The sequence below is a fragment of the Trichomonas vaginalis genome, chromosome III, assembly GCF_026262505.1.
Source record: "Trichomonas vaginalis G3 chromosome III, whole genome shotgun sequence".
In the NCBI taxonomy this organism is placed as follows: Eukaryota; Parabasalia; order Trichomonadida; family Trichomonadidae; genus Trichomonas; species Trichomonas vaginalis.
In genome coordinates this window covers 22,361,295-22,375,996 of record NC_067205.1, presented here as the reverse complement: position 1 = coordinate 22,375,996, position 14,702 = coordinate 22,361,295, and the positions used below count along the sequence as shown (strand labels likewise).

The window sequence follows — 14,702 nt, the reverse complement described above, 5'->3', positions numbered from 1 at the left end:
ATGTTGTCCTTTGTATATTGTTCCACAATTTAATACAGTTGTTCTATATTCAAAAAAGTCAACATTTGATCTTATATCTATATTAGTTGCGACAGAACCTTCTCTAATATAATTGTTTTGAAAGATTGAGTAAACATCTAAAAATTTAAGATTATTCTCTCTCGAACCATCGATATTTACGGGAGTTCGCTTAAGTGATATAAAAATGCTGTGATTAATGAAAATCCTATCCTTTGAAGTCGGGATTTTGGGATTCTTTTTATTTTGAATTGATTTTGGTACTTCATTATCTCCAGGAAAGAATTCATTCCATAAGTTGTCAGTCTTTGAGCAAAAACCGAAAATAAAAAAGAGGGATGTCGTCATTTAACACAAAGTTGATGATTTTATGCACTCTGACGCTTTTCAATGAGTTCACTCAAAAATTGAAAAAAATGATCAAATAAAATTGTAATATAACACATACTATGTAAGACATAAATTCAAGAAAAATGCAAATAAAAATACTTATCGTTTATTTTTGAATAGTTTACATTTCTATTATTGGTGACTACCTTCACCAAAACTTATATTAAATTATCGAATATATAAACACCTCGAAGATTTACAAGAAAGGAAAGTTATAAAAGCTCCTAATTATACGAATATCTCTTTTCAAAAAGATAAAAACTCGATTGTTGTCTGTAACGTAGAATAACTTTCAGAACTATTTAATTAAGATTATAAATTATAGAGATTAATGGAAGAAGTTTAAATACAACTTTCCTCTACTTTTATGGTAAATGAATATAATAAACTTACATCAAAAACATTTTAATTCATTAGGATACCAAACAATTATCCAAAACTGAAGTGAAATTTTGTTTAATTATTTTAGAAGGATTAGAAGAAATATAGAATTGATTTGAAGAGGATTTTACATGTTTCTCCTGTTCCTTGTAATGAATTTTTGACACCGAAGTACTAGGAACAGTTATGCAGAGGAAAAACAGAGATAACGAGTGAAGACATCAAGATGATATTAGTCTCTAAGAACTATGATACAGATTTGTTGTTCAAAGTGATCAACACATTCAGTGAAGAAAATTTGAGAGATTTCTTGAGATTCAGTTCAGGATATGCATATGTTCCTGCATGGAATTACAAACCTTTCATAAGTGTATACTCGATAACTGTTTCGAAAACGTCGACGAAAATGATGAGAAGACATGGCCTCTTCCAACTGCTTCGACTTGTTTCATGAAACTGATCATACATCAATTCACAAATTTCGAGATTCTACGAGAGAAACTCTTAACTGCAATCTCTTATTAATTATATTGATAATAAAGATTATTATCAAATCCTTTATTTGTTTTGGATCATAAAAATCCGAATTCCATGGATGTTACAACTAAAAAATTTCCATTCTTCATTCTATACTTAGGCCGCGAACTATAAATATTACACATTTCTACTTGAAATAAAGGTAGGTCGTATTCATAATATGAATTAGTTACATTAGAAGTAGATATAGAAGCACTACCACCAACTTTGCAGTTATCAATGAAACTATTTGTAACATATATGTTAATTCTTCCAACATTCGTTTCTCCTAGTGTATTCATTTCACAACCATTATTAAAGATCACACAGTTATCAATGTAAATTTGATAATTAGGTTGCCAGTAAAAAGAAATAATTCCATATTGACAATCTCCTGCTGTGTTATTAAAGATATTGCAGTAATTAAGATCTGAATTTGAATTGAAGCCAAGAACTGCTTCTTTATATGAACTTATTAAGCAAAATAGAGAGAATTTAGCTGAATCAGTGCCTCGTGCAAGGTGAATATAAAATCCTGCTGCAACTTTGGCAAAAACATGAGTCATATTAATTCTATTCATCAGATTACTTATTCCATTTTCAATATGGAATGCAGTTTGGTATTCAGAATCACCTGCATTAGCATACTCGGCTTGAATTCCAAGATTACTGTAAACACTCTCATGCAATTGACTATTAATTTGACCGTCTTCGTTTCTATTATAAAGTTGAAAATGTTGGCCTTTAAATCTAGATCCGCAATTTAATACATTAACTTTATATTCAACGTAGTTCACATTATATGTGATAAATATATTTGCAGCGCTTGAAATATAATTATTTTGAAATTTCGAGTTTGAAATTAGGATTTTAATTGCATTATAATTTGAATTTTGTCTAAGCCGATTTTGAATTAGAATTTTGAGAGTGTTTAAGGGTGCACACGAGAGGATCATGTAAACTTCAGAATTTAGAACCTTATTTTTAGGCATTATCTTGGCTACCTATTTAGGCTCGAAAAGCAAAAAATATCAAAAAATACAACTTGACTCCATTATGACCCTTTCATGGAGGTAGTTTTTATCCGCTAGTATTTTCCCTTTGAATCTCTTTACAATTCGAAATCAAATTCAAAACTCAGTAGAAGAAAGGAAGAATCGACTTACTACGGTTGTAATACGAATAAATACATATATTTAATTATTTTTATTTACATAATAATTGTTTGAAGCTCATATTCCATCAAATTTTTAAATAAAAACATTAAAATGTTGAAAATGTTCATATATTTTAATAGGGTTTTGGCACTTTATTGAGGAATTACTACATACATAGTTGAACTGAACTTGATATTTTGAAATTTAAATTATTTATCAAAATTAAAATTTAACTTGAAATTTATAATTATTTAGTCATATTTTGCATAATTCTAAGTAGATTTTGTAAAAAATCAAGAAAGAAAAATTTTAACGTGCTTTATTTTTTCTTTTTTATAATAATACATATAAGGGTTTCGTTTTGCGAAAAAAACGTACAATACGCAATTTCGCTAAAAAAACATTTAGCTAGCAATTTCGACCTTTGACTCCACTCAAGACGTCACTTTTTTAATTTTTCGGTATCATATTTTTGGAAAATCTTTATGAATATTATATAAAAAGTCTCTTTAATATCTATATTTCATATTTTTATCGATTTTTAAAGTTTTTGCGAAAAGTATTCAATTATTTTTGCTATTTGGTCGGGTAAATGTCAGATTTGCGACATTTTCTGATATGATATTCAGATTCTATGTTGATAATAATGCTTATAGAACCCTCTTGCTATTGTGTCAAAATTGCGAAACCGATAGCAAAAATATCTCGCAATATCAAAATTGAGATATTGAGTGAATTATGCATTATAGAGATTAAAAATCTGATTTGTGAAAACATCTCATCAGTTTCTAGCTAATTCAAAAATCTTTACTATCTTATTCGATTAAAATGAAAAGGGAATAGTTTCATTATGCTTTAAATGACAGCCTTATAATATAATCATAGTTTTCGCTCAATATGCAGCATTTTTTTTCGAAATCTATGGTCAATATCCTAAATACTGATTGCTTTGCATTCATATCTCTTACATTTTCTATACCCACATCACTATTCATTGCTATTCCTATCTTTTTCATTTTTGTTTGTTTCTCATAATAGTAGTAGGATAGGATGGGTTGTGTGACTTTTTTTGTAAACGTAAGAATTCATACAATATTGAACGATTTTGTATCATTTTTTTTAACATATGAAGTAAAAAATGTATGATTCTTACGGTTTTTATTCTTACGTTTTTGAATAAATTAAGATTTAAAAAATTTTCAAAATTGTAAGACATTTACACTCAGCCCATACATAATGAAATAATGAAATAAATCATTTTAAAAAATGTAAGACATTAATTAAACATTGTTTAAATCCTGAATGGAATCAATGAAGTCATAATCAAAGACCTCATAAACGAGTAAAAGATTCACTACCATAATGAAATACAATATAATTTTAGAACTTGGTAACGAAAAACTTCAGAAAAAATTAAACGAAAGACTATCAAAAGATAAAGTTGAAAGAGTAAATAAACTCGCTAAAGGTAATGGTAATGATGAAGAAGAATTTGATGAGTTCAACATTGAACTTTAAGAAACTAATGATTATTTGAATTTATGAAATCAATTATTTGATTCATTCTTTCTTCAATCTCTTCTATTCTTTTTGTTAAATCATCAATTTTCATTAATGAGGTGATTCTTGATTGAGGAATAGATTTCAAACTAACCACTCCTTTTATTTTTGAAATTTTGAATCCATCAACTTTAAACATTTTATTCAATTTACATGTTGTCAATTCTTCAAATAATTTTTTATTATTAGCATAATAGTCATTAAATTCTTCAATAGATGAAAAAAATTTTATTTCAGTAATTGGTTTAACAACGTTTATTTTTTCCTCCTCTGTTTCATTTATTTTCAAAATCGGTTTCATTTATCATTAAATAAAAATTAGAATATAAGTGATGAAATATATTTTTTAATTAATATTAAATCAGAAATGGCTGCAGGATTCTTTAAAAAATTATGGGATGGAATTAAGAAAGCTGCAGGTTGGGTTCATAAAAATATTATTAAACCCGTTGCAAACTTTTTGGCACCAGTAGCGAAAACGGCAGGAACTATCATAGGTGGAGTATTAGGTACTAAAGCAGGTAATCCGGCGATGGGAGCACAAGCAGGTAACGCAATTGGTGGAATAGCTGAAGGAATATTTAATAAAATAGGAGGTAGATAGTGGAAAAATAAATTATTTTTATCTTAGTATCGGTTGAAGTCTTTGATAAACTTTTTCTCCTTTATTTAATATTTCTCTTATTGGGGCGGCTTTTGGTGTTATTGATTCAGCAACGTCACTAATTGCTTCTTTATTCTTAAATATCCAATTTGCTCCTTTCTTCATTGTTTCCCAAACTTTATGCGCTCCTCTTTTTACTTTATCCCACAGTTTCTTAAATATACCTGCAGCCATAGTTGATTATTTCATTAAAATTAAAAATTCATTTTCATCTTTTAATTTTGATTTTTTATTTATTAATAAATGACGACTAACTATTTGGTGCCAAACTTTATGCGCTCCTCTTTTTACTTTATCCCACAGTTTCCGAAAGTTTTGATAAAATGTCTTTTCTAACTGTTTCTTTAAGTTCATCATTGTACGATTTATTGATATCAACATCTATAATCGTTAAATTTGAAATTTTATTTACTAATAAAGCCATACCAGTTTTCCTTCCTCTTCCTCCATCATGTTTGAGGTAGTTATGTAAATCAATCTTGTTTTCACCAATTCTTTCGTTGAGGGTTTTAGTTTCTGCCACAACTAATTCCTCAGCTAATGAATCAATAACTTGTTCATCAGAAATGATAAAGTTACTGTTGTTGTTTGTTGCCGTCATTTATATAGGAATAAAAAAATAAAAATAATTTTAAAACTAACTTTATTTTTGGACTGCATCATATTTCCTGTGTTGTCAAAATGTCATGTTGTCTCATTTTTTCAGAAAAGTTAAATGACCTGGTGACATGGTGACATGGTGACACCTTCAGTTCTTCAAAAATAAATCATAACTGCCATCCTCCTGTGTTGTCAAAATGTCATGTTGTCACACTTTTTCAGAAAAGTTAAATGACCTGGTGACATGGTGACATGGTGACACCTTCAGTTCTTCAAAAATAAATCATAACTGCCATCCTCCTGTGTTGTCAAAATGTCATGTTGTCACACTTTTTCAGAAAAGTTAAATGACCTGGTGACATGGTGACATGGTGACACCTTCAGTTCTTCAAAAATAAATCATAACTGCCATCCTCCTGTGTTGTCAAAATGTCATGTTGTCACACTTTTTCAGAAAAGTTAAATGACCTGGTGACATGGTGACATGGTGACACCTTCAGTTCTTCAAAAATAAATCATAACTGCCATCCTCCTGTGTTGTCAAAATGTCATGTTGTCACACTTTTTCAGAAAAGTTAAATGACCTGGTGACATGGTGACATGGTGACACCTTCAGTTCTTCAAAAATAAATCATAACTGCCATCCTCCTGTGTTGTCAAAATGTCATGTTGTCACACTTTTTCAGAAAAGTTAAATGACCTGGTGACATGGTGACATGGTGACACCTTCAGTTCTTCAAAAATAAATCATAACTGCCATCCTCCTGTGTTGTCAAAATGTCATGTTGTCTCATTTTTTCAGAAAAGTTAAATGACCTGGTGACATGGTGACATGGTGACACCTTCAGTTCTTCAAAAATAATTATTGAATAACCTGAAAACCATTAACGATAAAATAACTGATAACAAAGTTTTATTTTTATATAAATGGATACCCCACAAGCTCAAAATTTACCACGAATCATAACAAGGGAGGAAACGATAAAAATGATGCGAGAACTTGCTAAAAATAACAAACCACTAAAACTGAGAAAATGTGGTTATGCAGTAATGATGGAAAGAGAGATGTTGTCAAAGAAAAATAAAAATTAAATTTGGATAGAGTTTAAAAATTCATCTTTATTAAATTCATCTCTTCCAATCAATTTATTTATTCTATTAAATTCTTTTATTTTTGCTTCACTCAGTTTAATGATTGAACGATAAGTTTCTAATTTTTCGATTATTTCTTTCCTCTCTTCATCGTTTTCAGTTCCATCACATTGCTGCTTCTTTTTATATTCATCGTCTGGACTGTTGGTTGCTTCGTTGTCACTCATTTCTTACGAAATAAAAAAAATTAAATATTATTTAAATATAATGGAGTAATAAAATAAATCGGAATTTCTATTAATTTATTGTCAACTTCAACTAATGCATTGCCGTTAATATATCTAACAAATTCAGCTATTGTGTCAAATCTTCGTCTTCTTTTTGTCATTGATTTATCAGTTTTTCCATAATCGAGATGAATCAAAACTTTATCCCCTTGTTTAAAATTCATGAGCCCCGAATTAATTTGTTCACGTTTAACATCATTCAACCTTTCCATTTGCTTTCTAATATATTCCCATTCTTTTGAAATATCATTTTTCATTTCCACTGGTTTCATGTTTATAGTTCTATGCCATGTATTATTGTAATAATATACTAACTGTTGTATGATGGAGTCATGATTTCCATCCCAGTATATCTGACCGTTAACCCCTAACGCATCTCTAAGAGTTCTCATTACCGCATCAACTATTTTATTATGAAACGTATATGGAGAGGATGAAAAGAAAAAATTAATTTGTGGGAAATAATGAGTCATAGCTGCCTGAAATCCTTTATCACCATCACCCCTTATATTATCTACTCTTTCATGATCTAGTAAGTATTGTATAGCTCTTCTTGTTTCCTGTTCTGTTTTCCCTTTCACCGGAATGCAATATAAATATCTAGTGTTAATGTTAATGGCAAATAAATAAGTAACGTTTCCTTTTGAATATTCCAGATGATCGATTTCGTATGAATATGGATATAGTGCAAATGAAGGGCGACTAAATTTTTCCTTTAACGGTTGAATTTTCGGGTCAGTTGGTTTATTTAATATCTTGAAACCCTTTTTAAAATCTTTTTGCTTCTTTAATGTTTGAAATGGATATAATAAAGTGAATGATGAAGGATTAACTGAAGGAGGAGGCGGTTTTGGTATTGCAGGTGGTTTAATTTTATCTGCTTTGATTTTGGATGATGAAGTTTTGGAATTCATTCCCCCCTTCATTAATTCTGGATGTATTCTATTCATTTGTCTTAAATATGTTGTATATAAAGGTTTGATATACTTTCCCGCTTCGAGTTTATGTTGAAGGATGAATTCCAAAAGTTGATCTTCATTTAAAAGTCGGGCTGAATATGGTTTAACTAATGAATCATAAATTAAAGCTTGTGCATCATTTAGCTGTTGTTCCTTTTGATTTTGCGGCTCAGGATTATATAAATTATATAATTCATCAATATCTTTTTCTGTTAATATTTTATTTTTGAAATCTTTCAATTGTTTAAGTTGTGATTTAGTTTTTCCCTTTTTATATTCATTATTTTCAATTTTGTCTTTAATTTTAGAAATTATTCTATTATGATATTTCAAAATTTCATTATTATAATATGGAAAATAATAATCCATATCATCACCCGTTATAGTGTTATCATAGTCTTGGAGATATGCTTTTAAATCATAATAACTAAGAAAATTTTGATTAAATATTAAATCATCAATCAATCTTTTTAAATATACACTATCCATTTATATAAAAATAAAATAAGTGTTTTAAGGGTGCCCGCCTCTTTGATCAAGAATCAAAACCATCATTAACGGTTCCTTTTGTCTCTTCTGTGGTATTTCATTAAAAAATAAAGTTTTAAATTGTATTAAATAAATGGCATACAACATCCATTTTCACAACATACAGCCTTAGTGTGTGCTCCTGTTAATGCAGTCTTACCAATTGTTAAGCGAGTCATTGACCCGTTTTTAAGTTGTAAATTAATATTTTGACCATCAAATATCACTTTATCATTTATTATATCCAAATATTTTTTAGGTGTTAATTGCTTATTTTGTCGTAAACTAACACCTTTCATTTTTTGTGCAATCTTTTTAAAATCACTTCCATCAATTGAACCGTTGAATGATGTATAACACTTAGGACATAAAGCAACCATGTTATCACCTTGTTTCTCAATTGCTAAACCCAATAATTTTTTCTCATGTGCTTTTTCTTCAGCTTTATTCTTTAATTTAGGTTTAAATTTCTCATCAAAACAAAAGAAATCAAATGGTGCGAATTTGAAAATGTTTTTATCATAAAATTGTTTATCGGTAACAATTGCTTGAAATGCTTGAGTGTTAGGAAAATTTGGGTCGCCAGCGATTGCCCAATAAGATGAATCAGTATCACCTTCAATGAAATGAAAACGATTAACATCCATGCATTTATACATAAAATCATAAATGAAAACTAAATACCAGTATTTAGCATTATCTAAAGTGAAGAATGCCTCTTGTAAACATGTATCACATCTATAAAATCTATCTTTAAGCATCACTTGATATGTATCTTCACCTATTTCTCTTATGTTTTTAAACTTATTTGACATACATGCAACGCGTGCCTTCTGTGCATTCATTATTTTAGTCTTTGCGTAATTTTGTGTATTCATTGCATCGTAACCATATGATCCATTAAGCGAAATCTTGCAAAATAAACTTTTTCCTTTATTTCCTTCTAATTCAGCCTTTTGTCTTTCGTTCATAAATTTGTTCGCAAATTCATTAAAGCAAGTGTTTTTAGTAAATGTTAAAATTGATTGAATATCATCGATGATAAAATGAAATCTGTCTATTAGATACCATAGATAATAAGAAGAAAATGGTTGATATTGGTTGTGTGTTGATGCTAACTGAGTTAATTTTCTCTGTTTCTGGTCAACTGGTAGATTGTTTGATTTCATGTAATTATACATGAAACTGCCAATTGTTTTTTCATCTGTGATAATATCAAAGTTTCTTATTATCGGTAAAAAGTTTATGTAATCATTAATGTATTTTTCATCAATGTGACCCTTTACTTCAGCCACGAATAAAGTATTTTTCTTCTTAATTATTCCCAGTGCTTTTGCTTTCTTTGTTGCTGTATCACAAATGATAACACCATTCAATCTTCCCGGCATATACATTTTATGGTCAGTATATTGAATGAAATCATGAGGATTAGATGAAAATGATGAAGGATATAATGAATTAAAGTCAACTCCAACGAAATGAGTCATAATGTTGGAAGTGTCCTCATTTGATACAGTTTTAGTTTCTGGATTATATGAAAGTTTATTAATGTGTGTGATTCCTTTAAGATTAACACGATGTTGAACATTTGATAAACCACCAGTAATTACATTACGGAGAATGTGATAAGCTTCAACTGAATCTAAAGTCATTGGTAAATTATTTTTTAATGCGTAATTTCTTAAATTGATTCTTAAACGTTGAACATCTTCATCTTTATTTGATTTTACGACATTGCAATAACAACACATTAACTGACAATTTTCTTTGGTATGTGGTTTTTCATTATCGATTCTATCCAATGTTGGTTTATTTGCATATGTAAACGCTTTACCACACATTTTGCATTTAGATGAAAGGATTAAATCGTGATAGTATTGAAAATCATCCATTGAAACATTATTTTTAGTATCCCTTTCTGCTTTTTCATCTTGTTTCTTATATGATTCAATTTTATATTTCCAATACTTTTTCGTTAATTCAAAACTTGATTCTATCTCTTCCTCAGGATATTTTTCATTAGGATTAAAGTCTTTATATGCTAAAGCGTAACGAATCATTGAAGCATTCGATGATAAAGAAAGATTATGAAGCATATCAATTTTATAAACAAATGTTTCTTCAATAATTTTATCAATTGGGTCAATCATAATTTCAACATCTTTATTGCAATAATGAATAAAATATTCTAATCTATTCTTAAAATTTTTAGCATCATTGAGATATATTTGATAATCACTATCTGATATAGTTTCTTGGGTTAATGCTGAATAAAATGAATCTTGAGTGAATGGTTCCTCTTTATATAATTCTTCTTCGTAATTCTCCCACGTGATGAATTGATAAGGGAAAAAGGATTTAACACGTGTTTTATTATTTCCGAAATCTTGAGTGAATTGGTCTAATGTCCCACCCGCTATATAATTTCTGATGTCAATAAATCTCAATTCATATGGAACGTTTGTTTTCTTTACAATGATTTGCTTAAATTGTGAAGATGAACCCAGTATTGATTTTATTTTCCATTTTGCAGTGTTTAAATCACGAAGAATTAAATTTAAATCAAACTTTCCCGAATTAAAACCTATGATATTCACTTTATTGAATTCCTCATCTAGAAGTTCTTTAAATGCTTCCTTCTGTTTTTCATTTAATGTATGGGACTTCATTAATTCTTCATATTGTTCAATATTTGATTCAACAACTAATGAACAGGTTGAAAATAAAAACTCAATCCAATCAGAAATAAAAGAATCACTCGAAGTTAAGCAAAAATTCCTCGTATACGTTTTATCATTTAATTTAACCGTTGATGATACCATGAATGGTTTTAAGTAAGCGTTCAAAGTTGCACACTCAGAAAGTTGTAATTCTTCTTTAGTCTCTAATGTTTCGAAGTCAAAAGTAATATAATATCTTGTCGGTTGATAATATTCCTGCAAATTATGAGCTAATAACCACTGATATATCTTCTGTTTCGTAATATGTGGTGCATATGGTTGCTGTGTCTTTTGCAATTGAACGTCTTGAATTAATCTTCCATTATTTTCTTTACATTTCTCGCAATGCTTTAAAAATCTTCTTTGGTATTTCCTTTCTGGATCATCACGGATAGAATAAACTTCTTCTTTACAATATGGACAAACTCTATAGCCGGTGAGTGCTTCAACGTCTGTTATTCTGTCAGCGTGAAGTTTTCCACATGGACTCTGTGTTAATAAAATATTTATTGTTTCAAATTCTGGATCTATCATTATTGAATCCACTAATGGAAAGTCTACCTTATTTATGTCCACGTCTTCTGGTTGAGGATCACAATAATAGAAATCAATATTAACATTTAACATTCTCGCTAATCTCTCACTTTCTGATGAAATGTCAAACCCTTCATATGCATCTATTGCTTCATTTAAATAGCTTCTACGAGTTTTAGGATTAACACCATCAGGAATGTTATAGAAGCGTTTAAATAACCTTCTACCTTCTGCTCTAATTTGATTATCATTCATTTTAGCGGTTCCGTTTTTGTTCATTTATTTCAGAAAAAAAAATTAAAAAATAAATAAAAATAAAGTTTATTTTTTAAAGCCCATAAAATGAATTAAGAACACATAAATTTTTATCATCTGCGACGTGACGAATACATTTTAATTTACTCAAGAATGCGTACCCTGATACATTAAATCTAATTCCTGTCTTATTTAATTTCACAACTTTGAAAAGGAATGTATGAATAGCTATAAAATGATGAGAAGATGTTTTATGGGTTGCTTCCATTTTTTCTGAAATAAATGAATAAATATAATGCTTATACATTTTCATATCTTTTATATTCTTAATAACGAATGGTATAGACCTTTCCACTTCATCTTCCTTCGGTGCTGTTCTTTCATATGAAACATTATTGGTATCTTCAATAATGAAACCACAATCACACAAAATTTTATAGGTTCCAATGGTTTCTTTTGATATTTTATCTAATAAATCAAAAACTTTATCAACACCTGTGCATTTATTTAAATAATAATTTGTGTAAATATCATGATCTTCTTTCTTAATCGTATTAGTTGCATATGTCACGTTTTTAAGAGCTTTTTTGAATTTCTCAGAATCGAGAGGGGGTGAAAGTAAGATACAAGGGTATTTTTCATTATCAATAAATTGTAACTTATGTTTACGAATAAATTTAGTACCTTCTTCTGAAAGTGTTTCATCTATTTCACCATCTAATAAATTTTGTGTTGATTCTGAGACATAATTTTTATATCTTTCTTCATGAGATTTCTGAACTGCTGATTCTGAAGCTGGGATATTCATTAAACCCTCTACTTCATTTTCATTATATTTTTCAACTTCTCTTAATTCCTTAATTTTTTCATCTATTTCATCTCTTATTTTTTCAGTCTTTCAATTTCATCATATTCATCATCTTTAATTCGTTCTTCATAATATTCAGGGAAAACATCAGGTTCTTTAGTTTTTCCCTTTTTAGATGTGGGATATAAGAAATTTATAACATCATCTTTATTCATTTTTCCATCATAATCAAACTCATTTAAAACAATTTCTAAAATAATATTTATCAACCTCATAACCCGCCTCCTCTAATATTGTCCATAAAAAATCTTCTTTTTGTCAAAAAAAAATAAGATCTGTCAAATATTGAAGTTCATTCTTCTGCTGAAATTTTCAATGCAGAAGATGATTTTTTTTGTTCAGTAAATGATGTCATATAAGCAGTTTGAACTAAACGATTGGTATCTTCATTATCAAAATAGTTTCTTTTGAATATAATCAATAATCAGATTCTCAAATTAACTTAACCGGAATAAGAAAATATTGGAAAAAAATTGTCACAAAATGTAAGGTCACAAAAAGTATATATCGATGTTCTCAATTTTCCTCTCAAATGGCGGTTTTTTAAAAACGTTCAATTTTTCATCGATCTTATTAAATTCTTGATATTAGATTTATTTCTGAAGTAGCAGCATTCAAAATTTGGTTTAAAACTACACTCACTGCCATCTGACTTTAATTCAAATCTCTGGCAATGGTCATGAAGTAACATTGAAAATTAACCTTAAATGAAAGAATTGAATGCAATGTTATCATGGCATAAGAAGATACAATTTTCATTATTTATGGAACAAACTTTATCTGTGGTGCAACAATTATTTAAAATTGAATTTGGGTATTTTTTTGAGCATCATTCCGCTCTCGTTTTCCCTCCTGTTTGCATAATAAGTAGTCAATTTTCATCTTATTTTGACATTTCCATCGCGCTTTATTTCAAATATTGAAATTAGCATTTAGCACATCAATTGGATTTTGTAGATTTTTTTTCATCTATTTGCGCAGTCCGGTGATGATTTTGTCAAAAAATGGTGTGTCCAGGCGGCATCGGAATTGATCGGGAAATCGGGATAAAAGTATTCAATTTTATCCCGATAAATCGGGATGAAAGTACTCAATTTTTAATCGGGACGGAATCACTACACATTTGATAGAAACATTATTTAAAAATCGTTTGAATATATAATATGCAACTACAGAAGATATAGGAGAATGTGGTGTATGTTTCATCGGATTTAATTTCATTGGACTTTCAATCCCGATGCCAAAAGATAAGTCCATTGCTAGAGACTATACTACAAGTTGGACAATTTTAATTATAAATTAAAATAATAATTTGCATTCGCATTACACATCCTAAGTCCAAATCAAACTTGACCGATATGTAATGATAGCTAATAATATATACTTCAATGCTATATAAATGAATACCCTTAGAAACAAATATAAAGAAAGATATGAATTTTTTAAATTTTCACTTCACCTAAAATCATTCCGATCCGAAAGTTTGCAAAACGAAAGATTAGAATTCGTTATCAAAACAATTTTAGATAGAAAAGAAGAATATTTAGAATACGTACCAAAAGAACTAATTGAAAGATTAAAAATTACAGCAATGAAGATGAAATAAGCAAATTATAATGATATAATTTTTTAATATGAATAAATATTTGAGTGGAAATGAATCATATAAAGAATTTGACTATTTCAATATCATAAACACATTTCTATTGTTATAAAAGTCTTAAGTGCTTGTGATCAGACAAATCTGTTTTTCAATAAGACATCTTAGAAAAAAAATTTAATTTGACTATTTCAATATCATAAACACATTTCTATTGTTATAAAAGTCTTAAGTGCTTGTGATCAGACAAATCTGTTTTTCAATAAGACATCTTAGAAAAAAATTTTAATTTGACTATTTCAATATCATAAACACATTTCTATTGTTATAAAAGTCTTAAGTGCTTGTGATCAGACAAATCTGTTTTTCATAAGACATCTTAGAAAAAAAATTTAATTTGACTATTTCAATATCATAAACACATTTCTATTGTTTAAAAGTCTTAAGTGCTTGTGATCAGACAAATCTGTTTTTCAATAAGACATCTTAGAAAAAAAATTAATTTGACTATTTCAATATCATAAACACATTTCTATTGTTATAAAAGTCTTAAGTGCTTGTGATCAGACAAAT

At 28.6% G+C, this 14,702-nt stretch overlaps 7 protein-coding genes across 7 annotated transcripts, besides 8 other annotated features; 1 reads left to right on the top strand and 6 right to left on the bottom strand.

Moving 5' to 3' along the window:
* The first annotated feature begins 2,241 nt into the window (after positions 1-2,241).
* Positions 2,242-2,811: a mobile genetic element.
* A 1,578-nt stretch (positions 2,812-4,389) lies between these two features.
* On the top strand, positions 4,390-4,626 carry TVAGG3_0744310 (N-acetylmuramoyl-l-alanine amidase family; the record flags this gene model as incomplete). Its single annotated transcript, XM_001305589.1, has 1 exon — positions 4,390-4,626. The coding sequence occupies one exon, from the start codon at positions 4,390-4,392 to the stop codon at positions 4,624-4,626; it is 237 nt and encodes a 78-aa protein (XP_001305590.1).
* An 18-nt stretch (positions 4,627-4,644) lies between these two features.
* TVAGG3_0744300 (uncharacterized protein) lies at positions 4,645-4,860 on the bottom strand (the record flags this gene model as incomplete). Its single annotated transcript, XM_001305588.1, has 1 exon — positions 4,645-4,860. The coding sequence occupies one exon, from the start codon at positions 4,858-4,860 to the stop codon at positions 4,645-4,647; it is 216 nt and encodes a 71-aa protein (XP_001305589.1).
* Positions 4,861-4,990: 130 nt separating this feature from the next.
* Positions 4,991-12,609: a mobile genetic element.
* TVAGG3_0744290 (uncharacterized protein) lies at positions 6,375-6,605 on the bottom strand (the record flags this gene model as incomplete). Its single annotated transcript, XM_051244954.1, has 1 exon — positions 6,375-6,605. One exon carries the CDS (start codon positions 6,603-6,605, stop codon positions 6,375-6,377), a length of 231 nt encoding a protein of 76 aa, XP_051091541.1.
* TVAGG3_0744280 (integrase core domain containing protein family) lies at positions 6,626-8,113 on the bottom strand (the record flags this gene model as incomplete). The annotated part of the gene is made up of 1 exon (XM_051244953.1): positions 6,626-8,113. The coding sequence occupies one exon, from the start codon at positions 8,111-8,113 to the stop codon at positions 6,626-6,628; it is 1,488 nt and encodes a 495-aa protein (XP_051091540.1).
* TVAGG3_0744270 (DNA/RNA polymerase superfamily) lies at positions 9,221-10,302 on the bottom strand (the record flags this gene model as incomplete). The annotated part of the gene is made up of 1 exon (XM_051244952.1): positions 9,221-10,302. A coding segment is annotated over one exon (1,082 nt), but the record flags the coding sequence as incomplete, so codon positions are not given.
* TVAGG3_0744260 (uncharacterized protein) lies at positions 10,612-11,685 on the bottom strand (the record flags this gene model as incomplete). Its single annotated transcript, XM_051244951.1, has 1 exon — positions 10,612-11,685. A coding segment is annotated over one exon (1,074 nt), but the record flags the coding sequence as incomplete, so codon positions are not given.
* On the bottom strand, positions 11,735-12,469 carry TVAGG3_0744250 (uncharacterized protein; the record flags this gene model as incomplete). The annotated part of the gene is made up of 1 exon (XM_051244950.1): positions 11,735-12,469. One exon carries the CDS (start codon positions 12,467-12,469, stop codon positions 11,735-11,737), a length of 735 nt encoding a protein of 244 aa, XP_051091537.1.
* A 923-nt stretch (positions 12,610-13,532) lies between the features above and the next one.
* Positions 13,533-13,617: a mobile genetic element.
* A 633-nt stretch (positions 13,618-14,250) lies between these two features.
* Positions 14,251-14,307: a mobile genetic element.
* A 51-nt stretch (positions 14,308-14,358) lies between these two features.
* Positions 14,359-14,415: a mobile genetic element.
* A 51-nt stretch (positions 14,416-14,466) lies between these two features.
* Positions 14,467-14,522: a mobile genetic element.
* A 50-nt stretch (positions 14,523-14,572) lies between these two features.
* Positions 14,573-14,629: a mobile genetic element.
* A 50-nt stretch (positions 14,630-14,679) lies between these two features.
* Positions 14,680-14,702: part of a mobile genetic element that runs on past the window's edge.